Source organism: Salvelinus fontinalis, chromosome 2 (assembly GCF_029448725.1).
Source record: "Salvelinus fontinalis isolate EN_2023a chromosome 2, ASM2944872v1, whole genome shotgun sequence".
Lineage (NCBI taxonomy): Eukaryota > Metazoa > Chordata > Actinopteri > Salmoniformes > Salmonidae > Salvelinus > Salvelinus fontinalis.
The window spans coordinates 32,239,296-32,263,834 of record NC_074666.1 but is presented as its reverse complement, the minus strand read 5'-3'; the positions used below and the strand labels follow the sequence as shown (position 1 = coordinate 32,263,834).

General features: G+C 43.0%; 1 protein-coding gene and 1 long non-coding RNA gene across 2 annotated transcripts; one reads left to right on the top strand and one right to left on the bottom strand.

Moving 5' to 3' along the window:
• The first annotated feature begins 817 nt into the window (after positions 1-817).
• On the top strand, positions 818-14,963 carry LOC129816950 (uncharacterized). Its single transcript, XR_008753637.1, has 4 exons — positions 818-1,471; positions 4,197-4,364; positions 10,925-11,404; positions 11,689-14,963. It is a non-coding gene; the product is annotated as an uncharacterized LOC129816950 (long non-coding RNA).
• Positions 14,964-17,676: 2,713 nt separating this feature from the next.
• LOC129816941 (uncharacterized) lies at positions 17,677-22,202 on the bottom strand. The gene is made up of 3 exons (XM_055871928.1): positions 21,800-22,202; positions 18,650-19,666; positions 17,677-18,530 (listed from the first exon to the last, which is right to left on the bottom strand). Exons 2-3 carry the CDS (start codon positions 19,655-19,657, stop codon positions 18,519-18,521), a joined length of 1,020 nt encoding a protein of 339 aa, XP_055727903.1. The 5' UTR covers positions 19,658-19,666; positions 21,800-22,202; the 3' UTR covers positions 17,677-18,518.
• Positions 22,203-24,539: the final 2,337 nt, after the last annotated feature.

Below are 24,539 nucleotides of genomic sequence, written 5' to 3'. Positions count from 1 at the left end.
CACCCAAACAAGGGCACTGCGTTCATCCACCTCTGGCCTGCTCGCCTCCCTACCACTGAGGAAGTACAGTTCCCGCTCAGCCCAGTCAAAACTGTTCGCTGCTCTGGCCCCCCAATGGTGGAACAAACTCCCTCACGACGCCAGGACAGCGGAGTCAATCACCACCTTCCGGAGACACCTGAAACCCCACCTCTTTAAGGAATACCTAGGATAGGATAAAGTAATCCTTCTGACCCCCCCCCCCCTTAAAAGATTTAGATGCACTGTTTGCAAAGTGGCTGTTCCACTGGATGTCATAAGGTGAACGCACCAATTTGTAAGTCGCTCTGGATAAGAGCGTCTGCTAAATGACTTAAATTTAAAATGTAAATGTGCATATCTTACATTACTCATCTCATATGTATGTAATGTATTTTATACCATCTATTGCATCTTGCCTATGCCGCTCGGTCATCGCTCATCCATATATTTATATGTATATATTCTTATTCCATCCCTTTAGATTTGTGAGTATTAGGTAGTTGTTGTGGAATTGTTAGATTACTTGTTAGATATTAATGCACTGTCGGAACTAGAAGCACAAACATTTCGCTACATTCACATTAGCATCTGCTAACCATGTGTATGTGACCAATAATATTTGATTCGGGAGAGCTTGAAAATTCAAGCCCCTTGGGTGCTGCCATAGATTTACATTAGAAGTGCCCATCCAAGAAGACTCACCTGCTACATATAAAATGACGTCAAATCACGTTGCATCTACCGTAGCTTTGATTGGACTGATGTCAACATCATACTTTCAAAATCTTAGCTAGCAAGCAGCCATCATCATGAATCAAGTCGACAATCAACTGGCAAATCCTTTTCATATGAAGAGGAATTATAGATAAAACGAATCGGTGCTCATCGGCCATAAGCATTGCACACGTTGGAAATCGCAAATTCAACAATGAGTGGTTTGAAAGGAATCAGTGGCTAACTACAAGCTTGGCAAAGCAATCACTGGACTGCTATTCAGTGGAGAGGGTGTGTGGTCCAAGTCTGGGTTTAAAGAACACCCTTTGTGTTTTGTTAGACACGTAACTCTTTTTACACAATATAGCAGGGGTGTAAAGCCATAACACATAAGTTTTTCCAGCAGCAGACTATGATCGATAACGTCAAAAGCCGCACTGAAGTCTAACAAAGCAGCCCCCACAATCGTTTTATCATCAATTTCTCATTGGGAGTGGAGACTGCTTTGCAGTGCTGTCTTCGGCTTCCATGGCTCACGACATGCGATCATCATTGATTGCCATGCTCCGCTTGTTGTGCTCCTTCGACTCCGCTATCAGATGGGGGAGGAGAGGCAGAAGATGGCTCCCCTGGCGAACAAACTCCGGGCAACACCGGTCAGTCGGATAACGACAAACGATAAGACAGAGATGCATCCAACATGCGCGAACGCCTTCCACCCACCGGCGTAGAAAAGGTAAATATGCCACTCTGCGTTTCCCCCAGTTTCTTACGTAGGCTGGCGACCTGCGTGATCAATGAAGCCACATCAAGCCTATAATCATCGGCAAGCAAACAATTGCTGCATTGGAAATCTGTGATCCAGTTTGTCCCGAAACCAAATGTAGTAGATACAGCTCCTATAGCGCTGACTAACTATGTTAGCATCTTAGCTAGGTTAGCGGCTCTTTCGAGCAAATTTTAACCGGTTAGTTAAGCACGATTCCGAGACAAGAAATAGCGGTCCTAGCTGTTAAAAGCTAACCGCGTTCCGTAATCTATGCAAAAACCTTCGACTCCGCTATCAGATGGGGGAGTTTGGTATTTATATTTAACAAAGATTGGTTATGTTTTAGTTAAAATAACAAACCGAGTGTTTCCAGCATACACTTGTTCAGCTGCGCACTCTGATGACGTAGTGAAGGTATGCCATCCATTAACACTAAGCTCTTAAGTATAAGCAAGTGCAAGCAAACGAGCTGCGACGACATAGGCCCTTGTTCAGCACTTTCAAACTGGACACCGACAGAAATTCCGATCGGTGTTAGTTCAGATAAATTCAGCAAGATGTTGAGGCGTTTACCGCAAGATAATTTAGATATTAAATTTGGCACCGGCTGCCATGTGTTACCGCATCGAGAGTATTGAAATCCTGCTGGTTTTTGAGAGAGAAAGAGAGAAATGCGGTTACCCTACCATTTTAAGTATTTTATTATGCCTATGTGGTCTAAAAAGGAAGGGAACAATCACGAGGATCCACCTACAGGCAATATGCCTATACCGATGCAGAGACAGGGCATCGCGCAATCAACACAACCCTCGCAAAATCAACTTGAATTACATGGGTCTATTACTGAGTTTTCGCTGGAAAACATGGTTACAGACCGAACAACATTATAGTATCCCCTCCTTGTAGAGCTAATTATAATAAACAAAATAAGGAAAACAAAGAAATGCATCATTCCAACATTGCCTAAAAATATGAATTAGATACTAATGAGATAGACCTATATAGGCAATATAACAAGGGAACGATGAGAGGATAAGAGGCAAGCCGTAATTTCGGTTAAGACATTAATGAGCGAGCTCAGACGGACAATATGCCTATTTGCTCAGCACTTTTGAAATGGACAGCAACAGTATTCTCCCTGTACACTAAGTCAGAAATGTAGGATAAATAACAGCGGCATATAAGCAGAAAGCTTTTACAATATTCAATGATGACATTTTTCTAAAACTGGCTATAGGCTAAAAAAATGTTTTTGTTGATTTAACCTTTATTTAACATGTGCACCACCAAGTCAGAACTGTAGGCTATAGGCTAAGATCTGAGAGGGAGATGGGGACTAAATGCTTAGGGTGAGACACATGGGCTACTAACAGCTTACTACAGAACATACACTTAGTTTTACTGTCTTAGCTACAGTTTACATATATCCCTGGCATATTACATAATTTATACAGCAGCGTACAAGACATCGGCTTATTTTTGGACCGTTGTTGTGCCGTGCTCACTTGAACAGGAAGGTGGCGTGGCAGACCTTGTGTGGGCACACTTTGTCATCAAACTTTGTCATTAAAGTTTGGCATTCTCTGGATATATGGTACTTTCAAGACAACTGGGAACTCAGAAAAAAACAGGGTTGAATCATGACGTCAGTGATCTTCAGGTCTTAAAGTCGGAGCTCTAGAAAGAGTTTACGATTTGGAATTCCGAGTTGGTTGACCGTTCAAAGCGTATTTTCCCAGTCTGAGTTAGTTTTTTCCAGAGTTCCCAGTTGTCTTGAATGCACCGAAGTCAGATATTTCCAAGTTCTGATTTCTAAGTTCCCAGTTGTTTTGAACACGGCAGAAGTCATACTGGATTGACAGCCGGCCAATCTATTCAACCTTTTCTGTCCCATGTGGTTGCGTGTGAATGTTTATCCTTTTAAGCTTGGAAAAGTGACTCTTTCAGACAGATGTTTTAAATACTTAAACCCAGACTTGGACCACACACTCTCTCCTCGAATAGCAGGCAGGGGAAGCAAAATAGTGATTGCTTTGAATTGCAGTTAGCCACTGATTCCTTCCAAACCACTCATTGTTGAATTTGGGATTTCCGACTTTTTGTTTAATGTTTATGTCCAATGGCGATGAGCACCGATACGTTTTATCTATAATTTCTCTTCATATGACAAGGATTGAAAAGGATTTGCCAGTAGATTGTCAAGCATATTCATGACGATGACTGCTTGTCTAGCTAGCTACCTTGCTAGATAAGATTTTGAAAGTATGATGTTGACATGATCAGTCCAATCAAAGCTACCTTAGATATAACGTGATTTGGCATCATTATATCTATGGCCAATGACGTTGAGCCTTCGTGGATGAGCACGTCTAATGTAAATCAATGGCAGCACCCAAGGGGGCTTGAACTGCCTAGCTCTTCCTGAAGATTCTGCAGTGATGTAGTGTCCCCATGAGTGACAGAACACTGAGCCAATCACGGCGCAACAAGAGAAAATGAATAACACCTACGCTCTGTGCTTTCGCTGGCTGCCCCTCCACCACAGAAATCACTGAGCTAGGCTGAAACGCCTCCATGTTTGTATGCGGCTTTATTAACTCAAGGATTATTATTCATGTTTTTACATTGTTTGCAAACTGATATGCATGAAATAATGCCAAAATAACATGCACATTTCTTTTGTTTCTTTTAGCTAAACAGGTAGCACTGGCGTGCGCACATAGGAGATCCCGTGAAAAATGTGCCCGCCTATGGAATTCAAAGGCCTGTCTAACTGATTCACCCGGCCCTGCAACATGGTGTCCCATATTAAGTACTACTGCTTGGATAGATAGGAGGTAGAGGGGTTGCAAGCATACAGGTATAGATTCTGTACTGTATCTAACTCTATGATTCCAAGTCTTTGTTAGCCATTACTTGGCACTAATTGTGCAACCCAAAGACAAATCATGTGTCACACTGTCACACATTGTGAAAAGACTGTGTGTGAAACACCCTTTCTCCTCATAGGCAGTACTCAAATGAGTTGAACTTACGTTGTGTTGCTGAAGTTATGTTGCTGAATTGCGTCCAGGTTTTCTTCCTTCACCCAAAGTGTGCACTTCTATCATTTTTTTCATGGAGTTAGCAATGGAAACTCCCTTCTTTCAATGCTTACACCAATCCTATGCTTTTCAATTCATGACAAGAAGTGCACACTTAGGGAGAAGGGTGGAGAATTGGGATGTAGCCCTTGTGTGCTCTCTCAACCACCTCTATGCCAACAAAAGAACATACGGGATACTCTACGGCATGACATGTAATTCTATTCATATTGTAGTCCCATCCTCTCCCACTGAGTTCTTGTATATGACATGGTGCTTGTTGCAAGTGTGGAGGAAATTAATTGATTACATACCATGCTGTTTAATTAGACATACTATGCTGTTTTTTACTTAAAGAATTGTCCATTGTTATATGCTAGTATTTTTTACTGTTACAAACTTGTCTTGTGTGACTTAGTCATAAATCAGAGCGTACAGATTTAGGAGCCGTTTGGGTACAACCGCAGCGGGATGTGACCTGTGTTTACAATCGGCAGGAATTTAGCTATGTGGGAATTGCAGGGAGGAACATAGAATGGTGGCGATATCAGCTATCTTGATCTGCACAGATGAGCTAAACTACTTTTTTATCTTTTTACATCTGCTAACTGTCACATAGAAAAGAGGATGTACTTTCTATAAAAGGAGAGAGACAACTGTTCATTGGGCTTTCAACTCTGAACTATTTGAGTAATTATTGATTACTCCATTGTTGCAAATCTCATTGTTGCAAATCTCATTGTTGCAAATCTTGCTGTTTGAAGAAATCTACAGTCTCTCTTCTTTTGGTTAGAATTCCCATCACAATTTGGCAAAGACATAGGATGGCTAACTCCGTCTGCTAATCGTTCCCGGGGTGACCGAGGTTATCTACGCGCAGAGGCTGCGTTAGACGTGGCTCGGGGAGCCCACACTAAGCGGAGCAGAAAGGGACCTGCCTCGAACCCGGCAGAGAGCGTTAGTGGACGGATACGCCATCCCGAACATACAGAGTTAAGGGTGAGACTGATTTTCTTTCAAACATCATAGAAAATTCTGTTCTGGGAACAGATTGTGCACTTTAGGTCTTTTGTTGGAGCAAAAGACACCCCTAATTAGAAACTCAGTTATTTCTAATAGGGGAAGTCCTATAATTTTTAATTAGGAACTCTGTTGAAGCAGAGATATCTTTAATTAAAGGAGAAATTCTGGGACGATGTAACGTCCTGACCAGAGTTCTTATGTGTTTTGCTTGTTTAGTGTTGGCCAGGACGTGAGCTGGGTGGGAATTCTATGTTGTGTGTCTAGTTCGTCTGTTTCTATGTTCAGCCTGATATGGTTCTCAATCAGAGACAGCTGTCAATCGTTGTCCCTGATTGAGAATCATATATAGGTGGCTTGTTTTGTGTTGGGGATTGTGGGTGGTTGTTTCCTGTTTCTGTGTTTGTGTTCTGTGACGGTATGTTCTTTTGTTATTTTGTATAGTGTATTGTTTTGTTTTGATTAAATTCATTATGGAAAATTACCACGCTGCGTATTGGTCCTCTGATCCTTCTCGCCTCTCCTCGTCTGAGGAGGAGGACGACTTAGACGGCCGTTACAGAACCACCCACCAAACAAGGATCAAGCAGCGTGGCAACGGGCAGCAGCGACAGCAGCAGCGGTACCAGGGGGAATGGTCATGGGAGCAAATATTTAACGGAGAAGGACCCTGGGCTAAGGTTGGAGAATATCGCCGCTCTCGGGAAGAGATGGAGGCAGCTAAAGCCCAGGAGCAGTGGTCTGAGGAGGCAGCACGGAAGCGGGGCTGGAAGCCCGTGAAGAAACCCAAAAAATGTATTGGGGGGGGGGGGGGGGGCAAAAGGGTAGTGTGGCGAGGGCAGGTAGGAAACCTGAGCCAACTTCCCATGCTTACCGTGGAGAGCAGGAGTACGGGCAGACACCGCGTTATGCGGAAGAGCGCACGGTGTCTCCTGTACGGGTGCATAGCCCGGTGCGGGTTATTCCATCTCCCCGCACTGGGCGGGCTAGAGTGAGCATTGAGCCAAGTGCCATGAAGCCGGCTCTACATATCTGGCCTCCAGTACGTCTCCTTGGGCCGGTGTACATGGCACCAGCCTTACGCATGGTGTCCCAGGTTCGCCAACACAGCCCAGTGCAGGTTATTCCACCTCCCCGCACTGGACGGGCTACGGGGAGCATGCAACCAGGTAAGGTTGGGCAGGCTCAGTGCTCAAGGGAGCCAGTACGCCTGCACGGTCCGGTATATCCGGCGCCACCTTCCCGCCCCAGCCCAGTACCACCAGTGCCTACACCACGCACCAGGCTTCCAGTGCGTCTCCAGAGCCCTGTTCCTCCTCCACGCACTCTCCCTGTGGTGCGTGTCTCCAGCCCAGTACCACCAGTTCCGGCACCAAGCCTCCTGTGCGTCTCCAGAGCCCTGTACGCACTGTTCTTTCTCCCCGCACTCGCCCTGAGGTGCGTGCCCTCAGCCCGGTACCACCAGTGCCGGTACCACCCACCAGGCCTATAGTGCGCTTTGAGAGTCCAGTGTGCCCTGTTCCTGCTCCCCGCACTAGCCTTGAGGTGCGTGTCTCCAGTCCGGTACCACCAGTTCCGGCACCACGCACTAGGCCTGCTGTGCGCCTCAGTCTGCCCAACGCCGCCTGCACTGCTCGTCTGCTCAACGCCGCCTGCAATGCTTGCCTGCCCAGCGCCATCTGAGCCATCCGTCTGCCCAGCGCCGTCTGAGCCATCCCGTCAGTCAGGAGCCGCTAGAGCCGTCCGTCAGTCAGGAGCCGCCAGAGCCGCCAGCCAGTCAGGAGCCGCCAGAGCCGCCAGCCAGTCAGGAGCCGCCAGAGCCGCCAGCCAGTCAGGAGCCGCCAGAGCCGCCAGCCAGTCAGGAGCCGCCAGAGCCGCCAGCCAGTCAGGAGCCGCCAGAGCCGCCAGCCAGTCAGGAGCTGCCAGAGCCGCCAGCCAGTCAGGAGCTGCCAGAGCCGCCAGCCAGTCAGGAGCCGCCAGAGCCGCCAGCCAGTCAGGAGCCGCCAGCCAGTCAAGAGCCGCCAGAGCCGCCAGCCAGTCAGGAGCCGCCAGAGCCGCCAGCCAGTAAGGAGCCGCCAGAGCCGCCAACCAGTCAGGAGCTGCCAGAGCCGCCAGCCAGTCAGGAGCTGCCAGAGCCGCCAGCTAGTCAGGAGCTGCCAGAGCTGCCTTCCAGTCATGAGCTGCCCTCCAGTCATGAGCTGCCCTCCAGTCATGAGCTGCCACTCAGTCCGGAGCTGCCACTCAGTCCGGAGCTGCCATTCGTCCTGAGCTACCTCTCTGTCCTGAGCTACCTCTCTGTCCTGAGCTACCTCCTAAATCACGTGGGGGCCTTGGGGAGAATTCTTAGGCCAAGGTCGTGGGCGAGGGTCGCCACTCAAAGGACGCTAAGGAGGGGGACAAAGACAGTGGTGGAGTGGTGTCCTCGTCCACCGCCGGAGCCGCCACCGCGGACAGATGCCCACCCAGACCCTCCCCTTGAGTTTTAGGGGTGCGTTCGGAGTCCGCACCTCAGGGGGGGGGGTGGGTACTGTAACGTCCTGACCAGAGTTCTTATGTGTTTTGCTTGTTTAGTGTTGGTCAGGACGTGAGCTGGGTGGGAATTCTATGTTGTGTGTCTAGTTCGTCTGTGTCTATGTTCAGCCTGATATGGTTCTCAATCAGAGACAGCTGTCAATCGTTGTCCCTGATTGAGAATCATATATAGGTGGCTTGTTTTGTGTTGGGGGTTGTGGGTGGTTGTTTCCTGTCTCTGTGTTTGTGTTCTGCACCAGCTAGGACTGTGACGGTATGTTCTTTTGTTATTTTGTATAGTGTATTGTTTTGTTTTGATTAAATTCATTATGGAAAATTACCACGCTGCGTATTGGTCCTCTGATCCTTCTCGCCTCTCCTCGTCTGAGGAGGAGGACGACTTAGACGGCCGTTACAGACGACTTGCCCTGTTGGAGCAGGGTAAGGGGTTTCTCTGTTGAGCACAGAAGCGGACATGGGATGACATGACATGGTTACGAGTTATGTGATCCCAGAGCACAATCCCGAGATAGAAGTTAGAGAAACATTCCTGCAGGTTAGAAAACATTGTAAAAGAAAATAAATGAATCAGTGGACTGGTAAAACAGTTGGTTATGATTGGGAAACCAGCTATAAATGTAAACCCTACACGGATATTTGCATTGTAGGAACTACCATGTGGGTACAAAATGTAAAATTACATAGAGTGATGAAAAAATATTTTGAGGGAGTGTGTTTGTGTGTTTGTTTTTTCCTGAGTGTGTGTGTGTATAGACGAGAGATTTCTATTATGGATGGACGATGGACCCTAATTTTGGTAATATGTGTTGTCAATAGCAGTGATATTTGAAGCGTGAGAATGGAATAAGACATTAGGTCTCCCATATTCTCCAGTAGTAAATTGGCAGAAGCTTCAATATTGGTTCTAATACAAGGTATCAGGTGCCGTGACCAATCAACATGCACAAATACCATACCTACTCTCCGGGGAAGTGGGTATCACTACCTTGGAAAATGGTTAAGATTGGCATATATTAAAACCGTGAGTGAAGAAATCTTAACACCCTGGACACTGTTGAGAGAGGCACAGAAATAACCACCATTGAAATGTCATCCATTGTTTCTGACATTCCCGTAAAAGTAGGAATAGAAGAGGTAAACTAAAGCAAAGCCATAGAGGCACTAAAAGAAATGTGAAAACATTCTACAAATTCGGCTCGAATATGAAAAGAAATCTAATCATGGATAAAATTGGGCAGCATTTCCCTGCTGACGGAAAATTCCAATCTAATAAAGAATTCAGAGATGCTTTTGTGAGTTGGCACAATGACATAAGAGAAAAATGTGAAACATCTGAAAGAGCTCAGCTGTGATCTCACAAATGAACACCAACCAGATAACGATTGGAATCCGTTTGGATGGGTTCAGTCATTATTTGGTCTTATTGGAGCTACAATATTCCATTGGTTGATTTATGACTTAGTTATATTTTTTGCAATAATGCTTATTATATCTTGTGTTAAGAAATTGTGCAGCAAAACTGTTGACACTTGATTAATTTCCTATGTCTGATTACATGTCTGATGGAGATGATGATAATCCATAACACCCAGCTAAAAACATTGAGTTAATGGTGCAGCATGTGCATGCCCACAGTGAAAATTCTGTAAATGGTGCTCCCACGGTAGAGTTAACCTTTCACACTTGACTTCCAAATATCTCTAACGGTTGCCCCAGTGTGAGTTTTTAATACGCATGATGTCAGTTACACAACAGGATAGTTAGTCTGCACTGCTCTCAAGCTAGGGCGCTCGAATCTCAGAATGTTTATTACAAAACGGGGCAGGCAAATGGCAGGTCCAGGGCAGGCAGAGGTCAGTAATCCAAGGCAGTTTAAATCGGACAGAACAGCAGGCAGGGTCAGGGCAGGCAGAATGGTCAGAACCCGGGAGGACTAGAAAATAGAAACTAGAGATACAGGAAAACACACTGGTAAGACTGGACAAGACGAACTGGCAACAGACCAACAGAAAACGCAGGCATAACTACACATGGGATAATAGGGGAAAATGGGAGACACCTGGTGGGGGGGTGGAGACATGCACAAGACAGGTGAAACAGATCAGGGTGTGGCACGCAGATCAAGTATGCAGACATTTGTGCATCTCCAGTCAGAACAGGACCTGCACAAACTTTTTCGCATTTTCCGGCTGGTGCCCGCTTCACCTTCATTGTTGTTTTCATTACTAAATGATAATAACTTTGAACATGTGTGCATTTCTAACAAAGTAAGTGCCTTATTACACTGTAAAAGTTTCTGTATGTGTGTTATGTTGTTTCTACTATAGCTCACAGTATGTATTGAGCATAATATATGTGTGTGTATTCCTTATAACCGCGGACACGCAAGGTAACATTACTAATTTCATAACCTTTATGGTGTTTGAATAAATCGATTGAGTAAATCGTGCTTATGTAGCTACCTACGTTCTTCTATTAGCTCTGTAAAACAATGATAATTGTGTCGGTGAAGTATTAGCTTGTGTTGTCTTTTGAAGCTACCCTGGCCTTATGACCATGGTTTGTTTTCAATTGGCCTGTTTAGCATAGCCCTGTTCTGCCCTGCCCTGCACCCTTGTGGAGCTCAACAGTTGCTGTTTCTTACTGTTATATGACTCATTATTAATTTTGTCAATGCAATTTTATAATTTGTATAGCAGTGTTATGTTACTTCCTTGTAATATTGTTTGCTATATCCTGATATTCTATTCTAATTACTAATAATTCCTCTATTGTATACTTTCAGAAACCACACATACAAACAGTATTGAACATTATTTGCCAATATCATAACTGGAGCTGGACATCTTTCAAGCTGAAAATTGAGGCCAGATTTTGTATGCCAGCGTACACTCCTTAACAGTACTGGATAAAAACACAGCAAGAAAACACTTGCTGGAAGTGTGTAGGACTGCTGTACCAATTGTCCACATTCAAAGTGTGTCCCTTGCCGAGATGAGGAGCCAGCATGGTCATCACCGTGGAACCGGACACCTCAAGCCCCTCATAATGTTGGATATCAGTGGTTGATCCTGTGTAGACTATAATGTCCTGGACAAATGCTGTCTTCACGTCGCACATAACAAAGCACTTGACCCCAAACCTGTGCCTTTTGGGTGGAATATATTGACAGAACGCCAGCCTACCCTTCCATAACATCAGGGACTCATCAATGCATTGGTCCTTGTATGGCACAAAGACCCTACCAAATGCTAATGTCAAGCTGGTAAGAACATTTCGTATTTTGTGTAACGGGTCATTTAGGTTGGCAGTAGATTTGTTGACAAAATGCAAGCATCGCAGCAGAAATAGGAAGCGGCCTTGGGAAAAGAGGGTGGCAAAGAAGGAAGTTGCGAACATAGGATCTGTGCTCCAGTATTCTCTTAGGGAGTTATTCTTTACTATTCCCATGAAAATAATTGTCACCAGGAAGGTATGCATTTCATTAATTGTGATTGTCACCCTTTTAGCAAGTTTCCCCCTCACTCCTGGCTCTCTCTTCTCCTGCAGCTCCAAGGCATAGCGGTTGGTCTCCTCTAGTATGTCTCCCACCAGCTCCTCTGTCAGAAACAGCTTGAAGCACTCTGCCTCAGAGGGAAATGGCAAGGGGCTTTGCAATCCAGACTGGGACTCATCAAAGCAAACAGCAGGGCCAGGAAATGGCTGGCAGCCTTCCAGCTACCATAGACCTCCTGTACATTATCCACTGTTGGTCTGCCTCCGTTAACAGGGGCAGCTCCTCATTGTCCCTGTCACTGTCAGAATCTGATTCCTGACTTTGTCAGAATTGTAAAAAATCTTTCCGCATTTGTGAGTTGTCTTCTTTTGAAAGACATTGTTAATGCTACAGCTTAGCTCACTAGCTACATACATAAAGAACAACACTGAATCGCTCAGAGTGGGAGTGAGAGGTTACGTGATTGACTGCCTGCATGCGCCATTTGTATCAATAAATCACTATCAGAAAATGTTTTGTGTGGTAATAATTTATTTACTGTTTTATTCACGTATTCAAGTACTAGTCACAAATCATGCATTCCGATTCTTGCATAGATTGTAATGGACACATATTATGTGTGTAAAATACTTTTTTGAAGGTTGTATTGATTATGATGAGCTAAGCTAATTCCAGCTATGTGTGGAGCCATGTTTGTTGAAATATAACACATTCTGGGTTTCACATAAACGTCTGTCGGACCAAGGATGTTATAACAAAATGAGGTGAGGGAGGGTTCACTCCCTTTTTGAGTAAACTTCCAGAAGTGAATCATGGGATGTGAATGATGGTAGACGACACACCCCCTTCAACATGCATACTATAAACAGACCAAACTCATCTTGTCTCCTCTTATCTTTGGTTGATGAGAAAAAACAAACATGGCGGCGTGCACAAACTACCCATCATTGGATTACTTTCAATTTCTAGAAAGTGTTTTACTCAATTATTTCGATCAATGGTGAGCTCACCCGTGATGTGATTATTTTTAGTAATAGCTATTATAGTAATATCTATTAGCTAATTCCTGCTGTAGTTTCTGTCAACCGAGAGTTATGAAAATATGAATGCTTATGTTACGTCAATCTTTCCTCAGTTAGCGCTAGGATATATTTAGCCTACATTTTCCGGTTTGGATGATTGTGTTATGTTGTAGCTACTTCTGTGAATGTCTGAACATTGTATCCAAAAATAAACTGGTCACATTCTGGACATAACTTTACAAGGACTGTGTTTGTGCAAAATGTTTCTGTGAAAAAAAACAGTGTGGCCAGCTCAAATGCTGACTGTTGCATCAATCGAAACTGGACGTTCTAAATAAGCATTCTAATCACATCGGTTTGAGCGTACGCTGCAGGGACCACTGTAGAATGATCACACCCGTTTGTTGGTTGGTGTGAAGAAGTTAAGGGCCACTACCATCATGGTGACCAGTCTTCTACTTTCCCTCTTTCCCCTCATGTTAATGCTTGTTTGATGGAAATGCTCGTAAGTCATTTCCTATTAGGTTGAGACTTAGTCTCAAAAGGGAGGATATGTGGAGGAAATTAATTCATTACATACTATGCTGTTTAATTAGGCATACTATGCTGTTTTTTACTTTCCGCCAAACAAGTCAAGGTTTTGTTGTCCTCCGCAATGAAATGGGGGAGTGGATCTGTCTCTGTCCATTCATACGTTCGTCACACGCAATTCTCAGACAGCACTGGCCCGCACTTGGGTGAATGATGCGTCTTGCCATAGAGATCCAGCATTTAGAGAATTATACTGATTGGCCCAAGGCAGGAACTATAGTAAATAACTGAAATGTGTTAGTCACACGCAATATCTCAATTGGCCCAAGGGGACTGAATCATTTGTGGGGGACGACATGTTTACCTTTGCCTTGTATACATACCAAGTAAATATTGTCAATTGTTAACAGTGGAGACAGTACCAGAGTCTCTGAAAGGGGATGACCTATGATATGGACTGGAAATAGTCTGATTCAGTTTCATTTTTCTGATGTGATATTTGAAGGCTACAAAAGTTATCTTTGGAAGAAAAGTATTTTCTATTCAAGTTAATTTGCTCGAGACCTGACACTGCCTTTCAACTAATCTATTTTGTGTTCCAACCCTTAGGAAACTATGAGAAGGTAGTTGTTCCACTGACCAACTGCAGTTCCACCATATTCCTTACACCAGTCTATTCCTTTTAAGCCCATGAAGGTGATTGTATGAGTGCTTACTTTGACTTAGGGTAAAGAGTAGGCTTATGTCCTGATTGTCCACCCATCTCCCAAAATGTGCAATGTCATGAATTGTATGATGGAAACTCCCTCTATAGCCAATGACTAGATCAATTCAATGTTTATAAATTTATGGTGGGGGAGAAGAGTGGTGAATCGGGAAACAGAAAGTCTCATTCACACTTCATTTGCCCTTGACCACCCTGGTGCATTTGACTGACCTCTTCTGTTTTAAGTTTCCACACATGCTAACCAATACATAAGTTGTGCTCCTTTTTCACAGATGTTTCAGGCTGATGACCTGTCTCCATAGCTGAGAGAAACAGAGGAGGAACATCACTTTGTCCCCAATTCTACTTCTAATGTTTCTAACTGTACTGATGAGGAAGAAGAGGGCAGACTTATCCACTATTGTGAAACTGTTCAGTCAAATTTACATTGCCACTTTGTTACCAGAAACAAGTCACATGTTCAATAAGGTATTCTGCAAATAGAATTACAATACAAAAATGGTCTTGCTCTTCAGTGAAGTTCTGCCAATTGTATGCTGTAAACCATTATCAAGGAAACTTAGTTGAACACGTTGTGTAAATTGTAACATGTTTCTTGAACACCAGTGATTCCAAGGACAAGAATAACTGTTACCTGTAGAACAATGTCTCTATCACAGGTCACTAATACAATTATTTGTTAATTGTGCAGACTGATTGCTATGGCATGGACATGACAAAGCAATGAACTAACTAAACACTTATCGGCTATTATGCCTCTCAATTTCCAGTCGACATTTGCAAGAAAAAAGTCATTATGCAGTATAGCTATACCGATGGCTAGCGGCTTTGACAGTATTGAGTCAAGCAAGTTTTACTGTTTCACAGAATATGGTGATGGAGGGGAAGTCAGGTGGGCATCTCCAGTCAGAACAGGACCTGCACAAACTTTATCAAATGATAACCTCATGATGCACACTGGCAGAGATGTCAACCAGCAGTATTTGTAAAGACTGTCTCACCGAGGACTGTAATGAAAGGCGGCCTAAGGGGTTCTTCTCCCAGTCACTGTGTGCCAAAATGTGTTCAACCAGAATGATTTCAGTAGATTATGTCTATCTACTTATCCCTTAAAATGCTGACATATACACACAACTTGACACTTTCCATATGCATAGCCAATGATGTGTTTAGAGGTTGTAAATGGCTTTGATTATGTTGCACAGCACCTTTCTAGCTGAATGACCACACAACTTGCTAGCTAGCTTATTGGCCTGGAAGCTAACGGACCAAGGTGCTGGAGCTATTAGTTCAGAGGATACAATCAACACGTCCATCTACTATTTTATACAATAACAAACGAGTTGCTATCTAGTTAGCTAGCTACGTGCAGTATATAGCCACATAATTAGCTTGCAGTACTTTGCCCAATCTCTCCCCTTTCCCCACGAACTGCTCGCACACAGATGAGCAACAGTAACTATGGGATGGAGTTATGGAAGAGAATCAGCGAAACTGCACATCGCAGTTCGGCGCGACAGTGAGTTAGATTAGTTAGGCAGTCAGATCTGACACTGACACCGGCTTATCCAGTGACTTGCAGCTGCAGCGGCACCTGCCAACAAACCAAGTGTAGTACCGGCACATCCCTTTGGGCGCTATTGGGTGACTGTCAAATGACCTGCCAACCAGAAGCCAGCGAGGCCTTTTACTGGATTTTGAGCAGAGTAAATCCTCTCGCTTCACCTTTTCCTCTGCACCTACAGTATTGTAATGAAACAGCAGGGAGCAGGTCTCGAACCCTCGGAATTCTAGCCCGAAGTCCAGCGCGCTATCAACTGTGCCGCAAAAGCATGCTCAAGCGGCAGAGTCGATTTCCACGCTTATAAACCCAGGGGCGTTACAGTATGAACACAGAAGCACAGACAGAGTTAATCACGAAGCTGACCAAATTTACTTCTGGGTTACCAGATCCCTTTTCTGGATTCTTGGGATGTCCCTAACCTTAACCCTAACCCTTACCTTAAAATCTATTATTTTGAGGGTTTTCGGTAGACAGACTTTTAACTTTAGGTCTTCTCCGCATAGTCTTCATCAATCAAACCTTTGCTGCACAGCTCTCAGCTATAGTTGTATTGTGTAAGTGAAACATTGTATCCCAAGCGGAATATCCCTATTCTTTGAATGGAAAGTCCCATGCAAGTGATGCCACATTGTATACATGAAAGCATTTAGTTATGGTCTGGCATACTGCCCCAACAGATGACGCAATCTCAATCGCACTCCACACTGCCCTTTCACACCTGGACAAAAGGAACACCTACAGTATGTGAGAATGCTGTTCATTGACTACAGCGCAGCATTAAACACCATAGTGCCCACAAAGCTCATCACTAAGCTAAGGACCCTGGGACTTAACACCTCCCTCTGCAACTGGGTCCTGGACTTCCTGATGGGCCGCCCCCAGGTGGTAAGGGTAGGCAACAACATATTTGCCACGCTGATCCTCAACACTAACACACGCCCCTCAGGGGTGCGTGCTAGTACACTCCTGTACTCCCTTTCCACCCATGACTGTGTGGGAAAGCACGACTCCAACACCATCATTAAATTTGCTGACGACACAACAGTGGTAGGCCTGACCACCGACAACGATGAGACAGCCTACATGGAGGAGGTCAGAGACCTGGCAGTGTGGTGCCAGGACAACAACCTCTCCCTCAATGTGAGCAAGACAAATGAGTTGATCGTGGACTATAGGAAAAGGAGGGCCGAACAGGCCCCCATTAACATCAATGGGGCTGTAGTGGAGAGAGTCGAGAGTTTCAAGTCCCTCGGTGTCCACATCACCAACGAACTATCATGGTCCAAACACATCAAGACAGTTTGAAGAAGGAATGACAACACCTTTCCCCCTCACGAGACTGAAAAGATTTGGCATGGGTCCCCAGATCCTCAAAAAGTTATACAGTTGCACCATCAACAGCATCCTGACTGGTTGCATCACCGCCTGGTATGGCAACTGCTCGGCATCTGATCGTATAGTGCGTACGGCCCAGTACATCACTGGGGCCAAGCTTCCTGCCATTCAGGACCTATATACCAGGCGGTGTCAGAGGAAGGCCCAAAAAATTGTCAAAGACTCCAGTCACCCAAGTCATAAACTGTTCTCTCTGTTACCGCACAGCAAGCGGTACCGGAGTGCCAAATCTAGGTCTAAAAGGCTCCTTAACAGCTTCTACCCCCAAGCCATAAGACTGCTGAACAATTAATCAAATGGCCACCCGGAATATTTACATTGACCCCCCCGCTACTCGCTGTTTATTATCTATGCACAGTCACTTTACTCCTACCTACATGTACAAATTACCTCAACTAACCTGTACCCCCACACATTGACTTTATTGTTATGTCATTTTCTTGTTACTTTTGGTTAGAATATTTTCTTAACTCTATTTCTTGAACTGCATTGTTGGTTAAGGGCTTGTAAGTAAGCATTTCATGATAAGGTCTACTACACCTGTTGTATTCAGAGCATGTGACAAATAACATTTGATTTGACTGGTTTACTTTACAACTTTGATTGTTTTAGGCCTAGTTCTAAATGGCATAGCCGTACATCATCACAAATAGTTTTGTAATGATGTTGTTGATGGATTGAGCTCTTAATAATCATGGTTGTTTTCTTGGCATTTTTTTTTAGAGAACAGTGTAGTGTAGGCTACCATAGTATGTACTGAAAATAATGTGACACTTGTATGCGTATAGCATTTGCTGGAAAGTAGAGTAATAATCTTTACTAGAAAAGCTTTAATGCACACAGACAATTGAAAACAAAGTTTAAGAAAAGTGTAAAGTTATTTCTTGACATTACAAGCAATAATATGTAATTACCATTGTAAAAAAATAAACATCAAAATACAAAGCATAAAAACATTAGATAATAATAAAGAAGCCTGTGTTGTTTCGCAGCAAATGCTAATGGTTTTATAGGCATCCAAAGCTGGATAATTATGTTAAAAATACTGAACAGGCAGCCATCTCCAGTGAACAAGGTACTGATACCCCAATTGACTAATCTTTTTTGCCTTAAAGCGAAACTTCACCAACAAGAGCTTGTAAACAGGAAAACATTGGCATCCTTTTAAGGAACATAAATTATAACTAAATTCTCAACTACCGCAGCACAAAAATGAATGCATTGCTTTGCATTTCAATCGAATTCCTGACATTTGAATTGAAACATCAAATGGTTGATTTTCCTGTTATAGCTAATCTAATATGTACCACCTCCTGGCAAATTAACTCATAAGTAAATGAGGAGTTGTAAGACTATCAAGAGCCACTGCAGGTCAATCTATTACATTTCATTTCACATTTAATTCCTAAACTGAATTATGAATTAAGCTCTTAGCTAAAGGAGTTTGTTTGTAGTCCCTCACTTACAGTAGGTAATCAAGATAAACACACAACACTCAAAAACCCCTCAGTGGACCCCTTTCAGGTGACCAATAATTTGTGAAGATGACTGCCACAGTCCACGCCTGTGTAGTAAGTACTGAAGTAGATGCACAGTTGTGAAGATGTTCCTTGTTGTCAGCTGTACGTGTCCTTGGTCAAGACATCAATGTGGCTTCTGAAATTATATGACAAACATCATGAGACAAGATTCATTATTCTGTGAAACACAATTTGATCGGATAAAGAAGGATTTGTCACATATTCAGAACATTTTTCGAGGTACTACAGACTCACCTTTTCTCTGTGACTCTTCTGGTGGATCCGCAATTCCTCTGGATTTGAAAACATATTTTGGCAAAAGGGGCAGACAGACTCTGGGATGGTTCTCCAAAAACCTTGCCCTAGGTCAGGAGAGTCACTGAGCTCCACTTTGGCCTCTTGATGACTTTCTGGAGATTTCTTTAGGTCTGCGTGCCAATTATCATCACCAGCTGACTTCCTATTACTCTGATGGAGTAGCCCTGCTCCTCTGACACGCTTCATTCCAGCAACCCAAGATTTAGGATTAGAGGACTTTTGAGACAGCTGATCTGAACACACCACCTTATGGCGAGCCTCTTCCCCCTCTGAGCTTACTGCGGGCCTGGCTCGGGGCGGACTGCTCAAGCGCATCTGAGGCAGTTGAGGCTTATGGGATGCCTGGTTTGAGGAGTTCACAAACTGGATGGAACTGGGGTCAGGACCAGGGAAGGGGAAAGCAGTGTACTTGTCCTGCTTTTGAGCCGATGCTGAAACATCTCCCTGTCCTGTCTGATTCCCCCTCACAAAGCTGGGTTGAGAAGTGGTGAATCCAGGTCCCCCTGTCGCCGCACTCCCTGGCCTGGCCAACCCCGAGCTCCAGCTCTCCAGAGGCGGCACAGACAACTGCTGGATGCAGTGGTGCAGAGAGGGATAGTCCACATACTTAAACTTGGGAACCTTCTCCTTGGAAGTGAGAGGGGCACATCCTCCAGAGGGTCTTCCCAGGGCCAGAGGGCAACCCTCCAGCCAGCTGTCCAGGGGTGGCACGGTGAGCTGCTGGATGCACTGGTGCAGCGAAGGAAAGTCCACGTACTGGAATCTGGGCACTTTGAGGGGCACGTCAGAGACGTCCTCTTTTTTAACCCTGATGGGTATGGTAGGCTGTGCCTCCTCTCTCACCCTACGGGTTTTTGTGTCCGGCTCAGTTTTGACCACTAAGGGTATGCCCTTTGTTTTTGGATCACCTGCTCCCCCTGTAGGGAGAATTCTCCTATCCTCCATGGCTGGCCTCTGAAAATACATCAAACACAATTAAAGATAACCTACGTTGGTAAAATCAGGCTTGAATTTTTTTTAAGCATTTCCAAATATATCCAGTAACATTACTGAGGAAGGATAATGGAGGTTATTCATAAAACTTTGCTCTACTTCTCTTAAATGTATCTCCAGCTTTTTTCCCAAGATGTGTCAATCAAATGTATGTATACTGAACAAAATTATGAACGCAACATGTAAAGTGTTGGTCCCATGTTTCATGAGCTAAATTAAAAGATCCCAGAAATGTTCTATATGCACAAAAAGCTTATTTCTCTAAACTTTTGTGCAGAAATTTGTTTACATCCCTGCTAGTGAGAATTTCTCCTTTGCCAAGATAATCCATCCACCTGACAGGTGTGACATATCAAGAAGCTGATTAAACAGCATGATCATTACACAGGTGCACCTTGCGCTGGGGACAATAAAAGGTCACTTAAAATGTGCAGTTTTTTTCACAAAACACAATGCCACAGATCTGTCAAGTATTGAGGGAGCGTGCAATTGGTATGCTGACTGCAGGAATGTCCACCGGAGCTGTTGCCAGAGAATTGAATGTTCATTTTTCTACCATAAGCCACCTCCAACGTTGTTTTAGAGAATTTGGCAGTACATCCAACCGGCCTCACATCCGCAGACCATGTGTAACCATGCCAGCCCAGGACCTCCACATCCGGCTTCTTCACCTGCGGGATAGTCTGAGGCCAGCCACACAGACAGCTGATGAAACTGAGTATTTCTGTCTGTAATAAAGCCCTTTTGTGTGAAAAACGTGTTCTGATTGGCTGGGCCTGGCTCCTCAGTGGGTGGGCCAGGGCTCGCCAACTCTGTTCCTGTAGTGCTACTGTCCTGTAGGTTTTCACTCCAACCCTAATCTAGCACACCTGATTCTAATAAGTAGCTGGTTGATGAGCTGAACCAGGTTGGTTGGAGTGAAAACCTACAGGAGGGTAGGTCTCCATGAACAGGGCTGAAGATCCCTGAAGTAGGTTGTCCTGACCTGACCACAATAATTAATAGGAAATAGCTCTAGGCAGCTGTATAATACATATATATGTTGATGAGATGCTGATAATAAGGGTAAAACTAGGTCCAGTTGAATATGCTGTGTGCTGCTCCTCCAACCCCATGTCAGGGATATTAATAGCATTGCAGGTATGAAGTTAGGAGGAAAGTAGGTCAGAGCCAGACTGATCACACTGCCAGGGGCCCAAAACAAAATATCTGTCACACAGCTGCTTGAGCAAAGAAAACCCGATACTTTAATACAAAACTATTCACCCTGCTCACTTTTATAAGTATGGCTTGATTCAAGGCAAGACGGAGAAGATACACTTGACCCCTATTAAGCATTCTGATTCACAATCCAATAGTGAATCTATTCTTTTGTTTCTTTTAAATACTTAGTGTGTTTGTTGCCATCATCAGTAGAGACTGTGAAATAACAGCAATATGAGGAATCGCTTTAGAATCCAGTGTTATATAGCGATAACCTACTTCTTGTAATGTCATTTTTATTGAACCTACCATCCTGGCACAGTAAAACACAGAGTTTTGCCCTGGAACTGTGCCGAGCCGTGACGAGGGGCGGGGGAACGCCGTGTTCCATATTCACTCGCTGTGTTACGAGGAATTGGGTCACGCACGGTGGCCTACATTTAGAGGGTTTGTTGTCTTCGTTTTTCCCTCCCCATATTTATTTGGGTTGGCCCCGCCCTCGTGCGCTCAACAGCACAACAGTAACTAGGCTACAGAAATATGCATAGTTGAAACGAAAAAGGACCTTTAAATTTGGAAAACTTCCATACCCATTTTATAACATATTTACCCTAGATTCGTATTAGAGACATAATGACACGTCGCAATAACTGCAGCGGCGGACGGTTGCATTATTTCCATATGATCACACTGTTTCACACAATGTATAAATATGTATATTAGACACCGACAAAGTCCACTGGGCTATAGGCCTAAAGCAAGTTCTAGAGAGCGACTGGCGCATACACACAGCAAAACATAGTACATTTCCAAATTAACCATTGTTCTTAATAGAAGTAGCATACAAGAAAATATGTGGCTATGACATGCATTTCTTCATCCAAGTTTTACCTTTCGTTATCGGTCTTCCTGGAAATCCGTGAAACGCGTAATGAATCTGCTTATTGGCGATGCTGTGTCCTGCATTGTGAGCAATTAAATAGTGTTACAAGATGTGAATCAACCAGTAATTGCTCAGACGTTTCGGTTTAGCAGCAAATCGAATAGAAAAAAGGCAAGGCTTGATGGTTGACTCTTCGAGCGTGGTTGATGACACCTGCTATTAGTTTCCGAGAAATAACAGGTTTAATCACTCGATGTCAATGACAGCTAACCAGAAACAGTTGTTATATTGTGTCAAATGATTTATCTCTGAAAGCCTCTATTGCTACTGCTACCTTGACTGATAAAGTCTCAAACCAATCAGAGTTTTTGTACAGTCAAATCACTCCCACAGAATCCTTATCTAAATAACACAATGCAGACCAATGCTCGAGCTAGTTCCAGCTGAGTAGGCGGAGCCTGCGTGCTCTGGTTGTGGTACAGTTCAGATTGAGTCCTCTCCATTAGGATGGGCAATATCACGCATCACTTGTATAATCCTACAACCCAGAATATATATTACCGCCGTTGGCAGATAACAGAAATAGCGTTCAGTTGATGCTACATTTATCAGTAACGCTTTATGACCATACAATTTATCTTGAACTCACACCAATGTAATGACTAATTTATTACATTGATTATTACATTTATTACTCATTTCCGATGATGATATAAGTAACCATTTATTCTTTAGGAATATAAAACTAATAGTTTAGGGCTACAACTGCTTAATTTCCCGATTATAATCCAAAGAAAATATAAAGTGATGTTGTCTTTTGTTTTTGTTTTCAGATGAGTGAATGTATAGCTTCAAAATATATAAATATGCTCTCATGACTATGAGTCCTTGCATCAATCGCTTTGTCTTTGAATTTGAGAGTGGTTACATTTCTCCAGCCCTATTCCTCAGCTTTCTACGAAACCAAGTGGTGGGGATCAGTCTGCATCCTAAATAGGCATACTACAATTTCACTGGATAGTATGATTCCTAGCTCTGATCAAATTGTTTTATGTAGCTTATTTCCACTGTGCAGTCATGATATAGGCCTTCCCGAACAGCACCATCTTTAAAACCTTATCTATACCTTTTAAAACTATATGGTTTTGTGTTTTTATATTGTTACTTTCACAAGGAATGCCTTTTCCTAAACCAGCCAGGATTTTGACATTCAGCTAAAAGTATGTATGTTTCATACAGAGAATATAGAAAAAGATCATCACTGATCATGTCATGACAATTTAAAGTATTTTACCTTTACTGTATGTAGTCATTCACAATACTGTGACCCATCAGTTCAACATTAAGATTTTCTCTAAATCCTAAAACCATCAGCCAAAGGTCAAGGATTTCCGGCCATGTTTATATGTGCAGTTGGTAATGAGATCGTGTTACGTGTTGTTGTATGTAAAAGTGTTGTATGCAACAAACAAAAAAAGAAGTACATTCAGACATCACTAAAACCATTATTTATTTACACAAGCACACACAATGAGACCACACCGCAAGATTTACAATTCAGTCATCATAATACAAAATAAAACATTGCTACTTGGGTTTGATAGACAGTCTATATCTTTCAGACAAAATATGTGTAGCTCATCCTTTGAATACATCACTTCCTATTAGGAACCATGTACAGTACAAGCTGGTGTGTATTCCAGTCTCTGCTCTTGATTTGTAAGCAGCCCCCTATGACTCCAAGGTGTATTGTAGCATATGTAGAAATAAACTAAGAATGACTGCAGCCATTATTATTCCCTTGCATGTTGTACTATTTGAACCAATATATGTAGCAGAAAATAGCTTGAATGACATGACCCTGTAAGAATTGAGATTGTGACCTTATCATTTTATAATGTGGGTTTACATATTTTTCATCCAAATGTTTCCCATTGGAACATTTATTAATCCCATTGCTCATTCAATATCATTGTTGTAAGAAACTGCATATCACTTCATGTTAAAACAAATGTACAGTTCTTTAAAAAAGAAAATTGGGATATACTGTTATATAAATACCATAAAACAATACTGATATATAAATACCATAAAACAAAATGTGTCTATACATACATACCTGAATTTGGTTGAATAAGAAAATATAGTGAAAACATGAATAAAGCATGATTTCAGAAAGATAGAGAAGAGCATAGAGATGATTCTGTCTCAATAGATAAGAGTTTAGATCTCTGAGTCAACGTTTATTAGTAATCTGTTGAAGTAAAGCTTCATTTCTGGGAACAGTGATTTTGCAACATATTTATTTGATTTGAAAATGATTCAATTAATGTCCAAACTGGCAAATTTGTGAAAATAATATGAATGAATATTTTCTAATAGGTTGAATTTTCTAAATGATCATTCAAACAATTAGAAGGCGTTAATTACTGAAGCAGGACAATAAGAAAATAAAAAACAGAGAACGCCTTGGACCAAATTCTGTAACAGTCTACCTTATACCTGTAAAAAAAAAAATATATATCTAAGATCGATGTACTGTATTATTGTGAGAGACGACGGTACCAAACTTAAATATAACAGGTTAGATACATTACAGTGCATGCTACATTTTAATATATGCATGTCATATAGTTGAGTATGAATACTTTTCATTCACCATTGGGGTGTTTAAAATGAAATCTGTCCAATATTTCTACAAAGCAAAATAGACAGTAGAGATAAATACAGTATATTATACATGATATA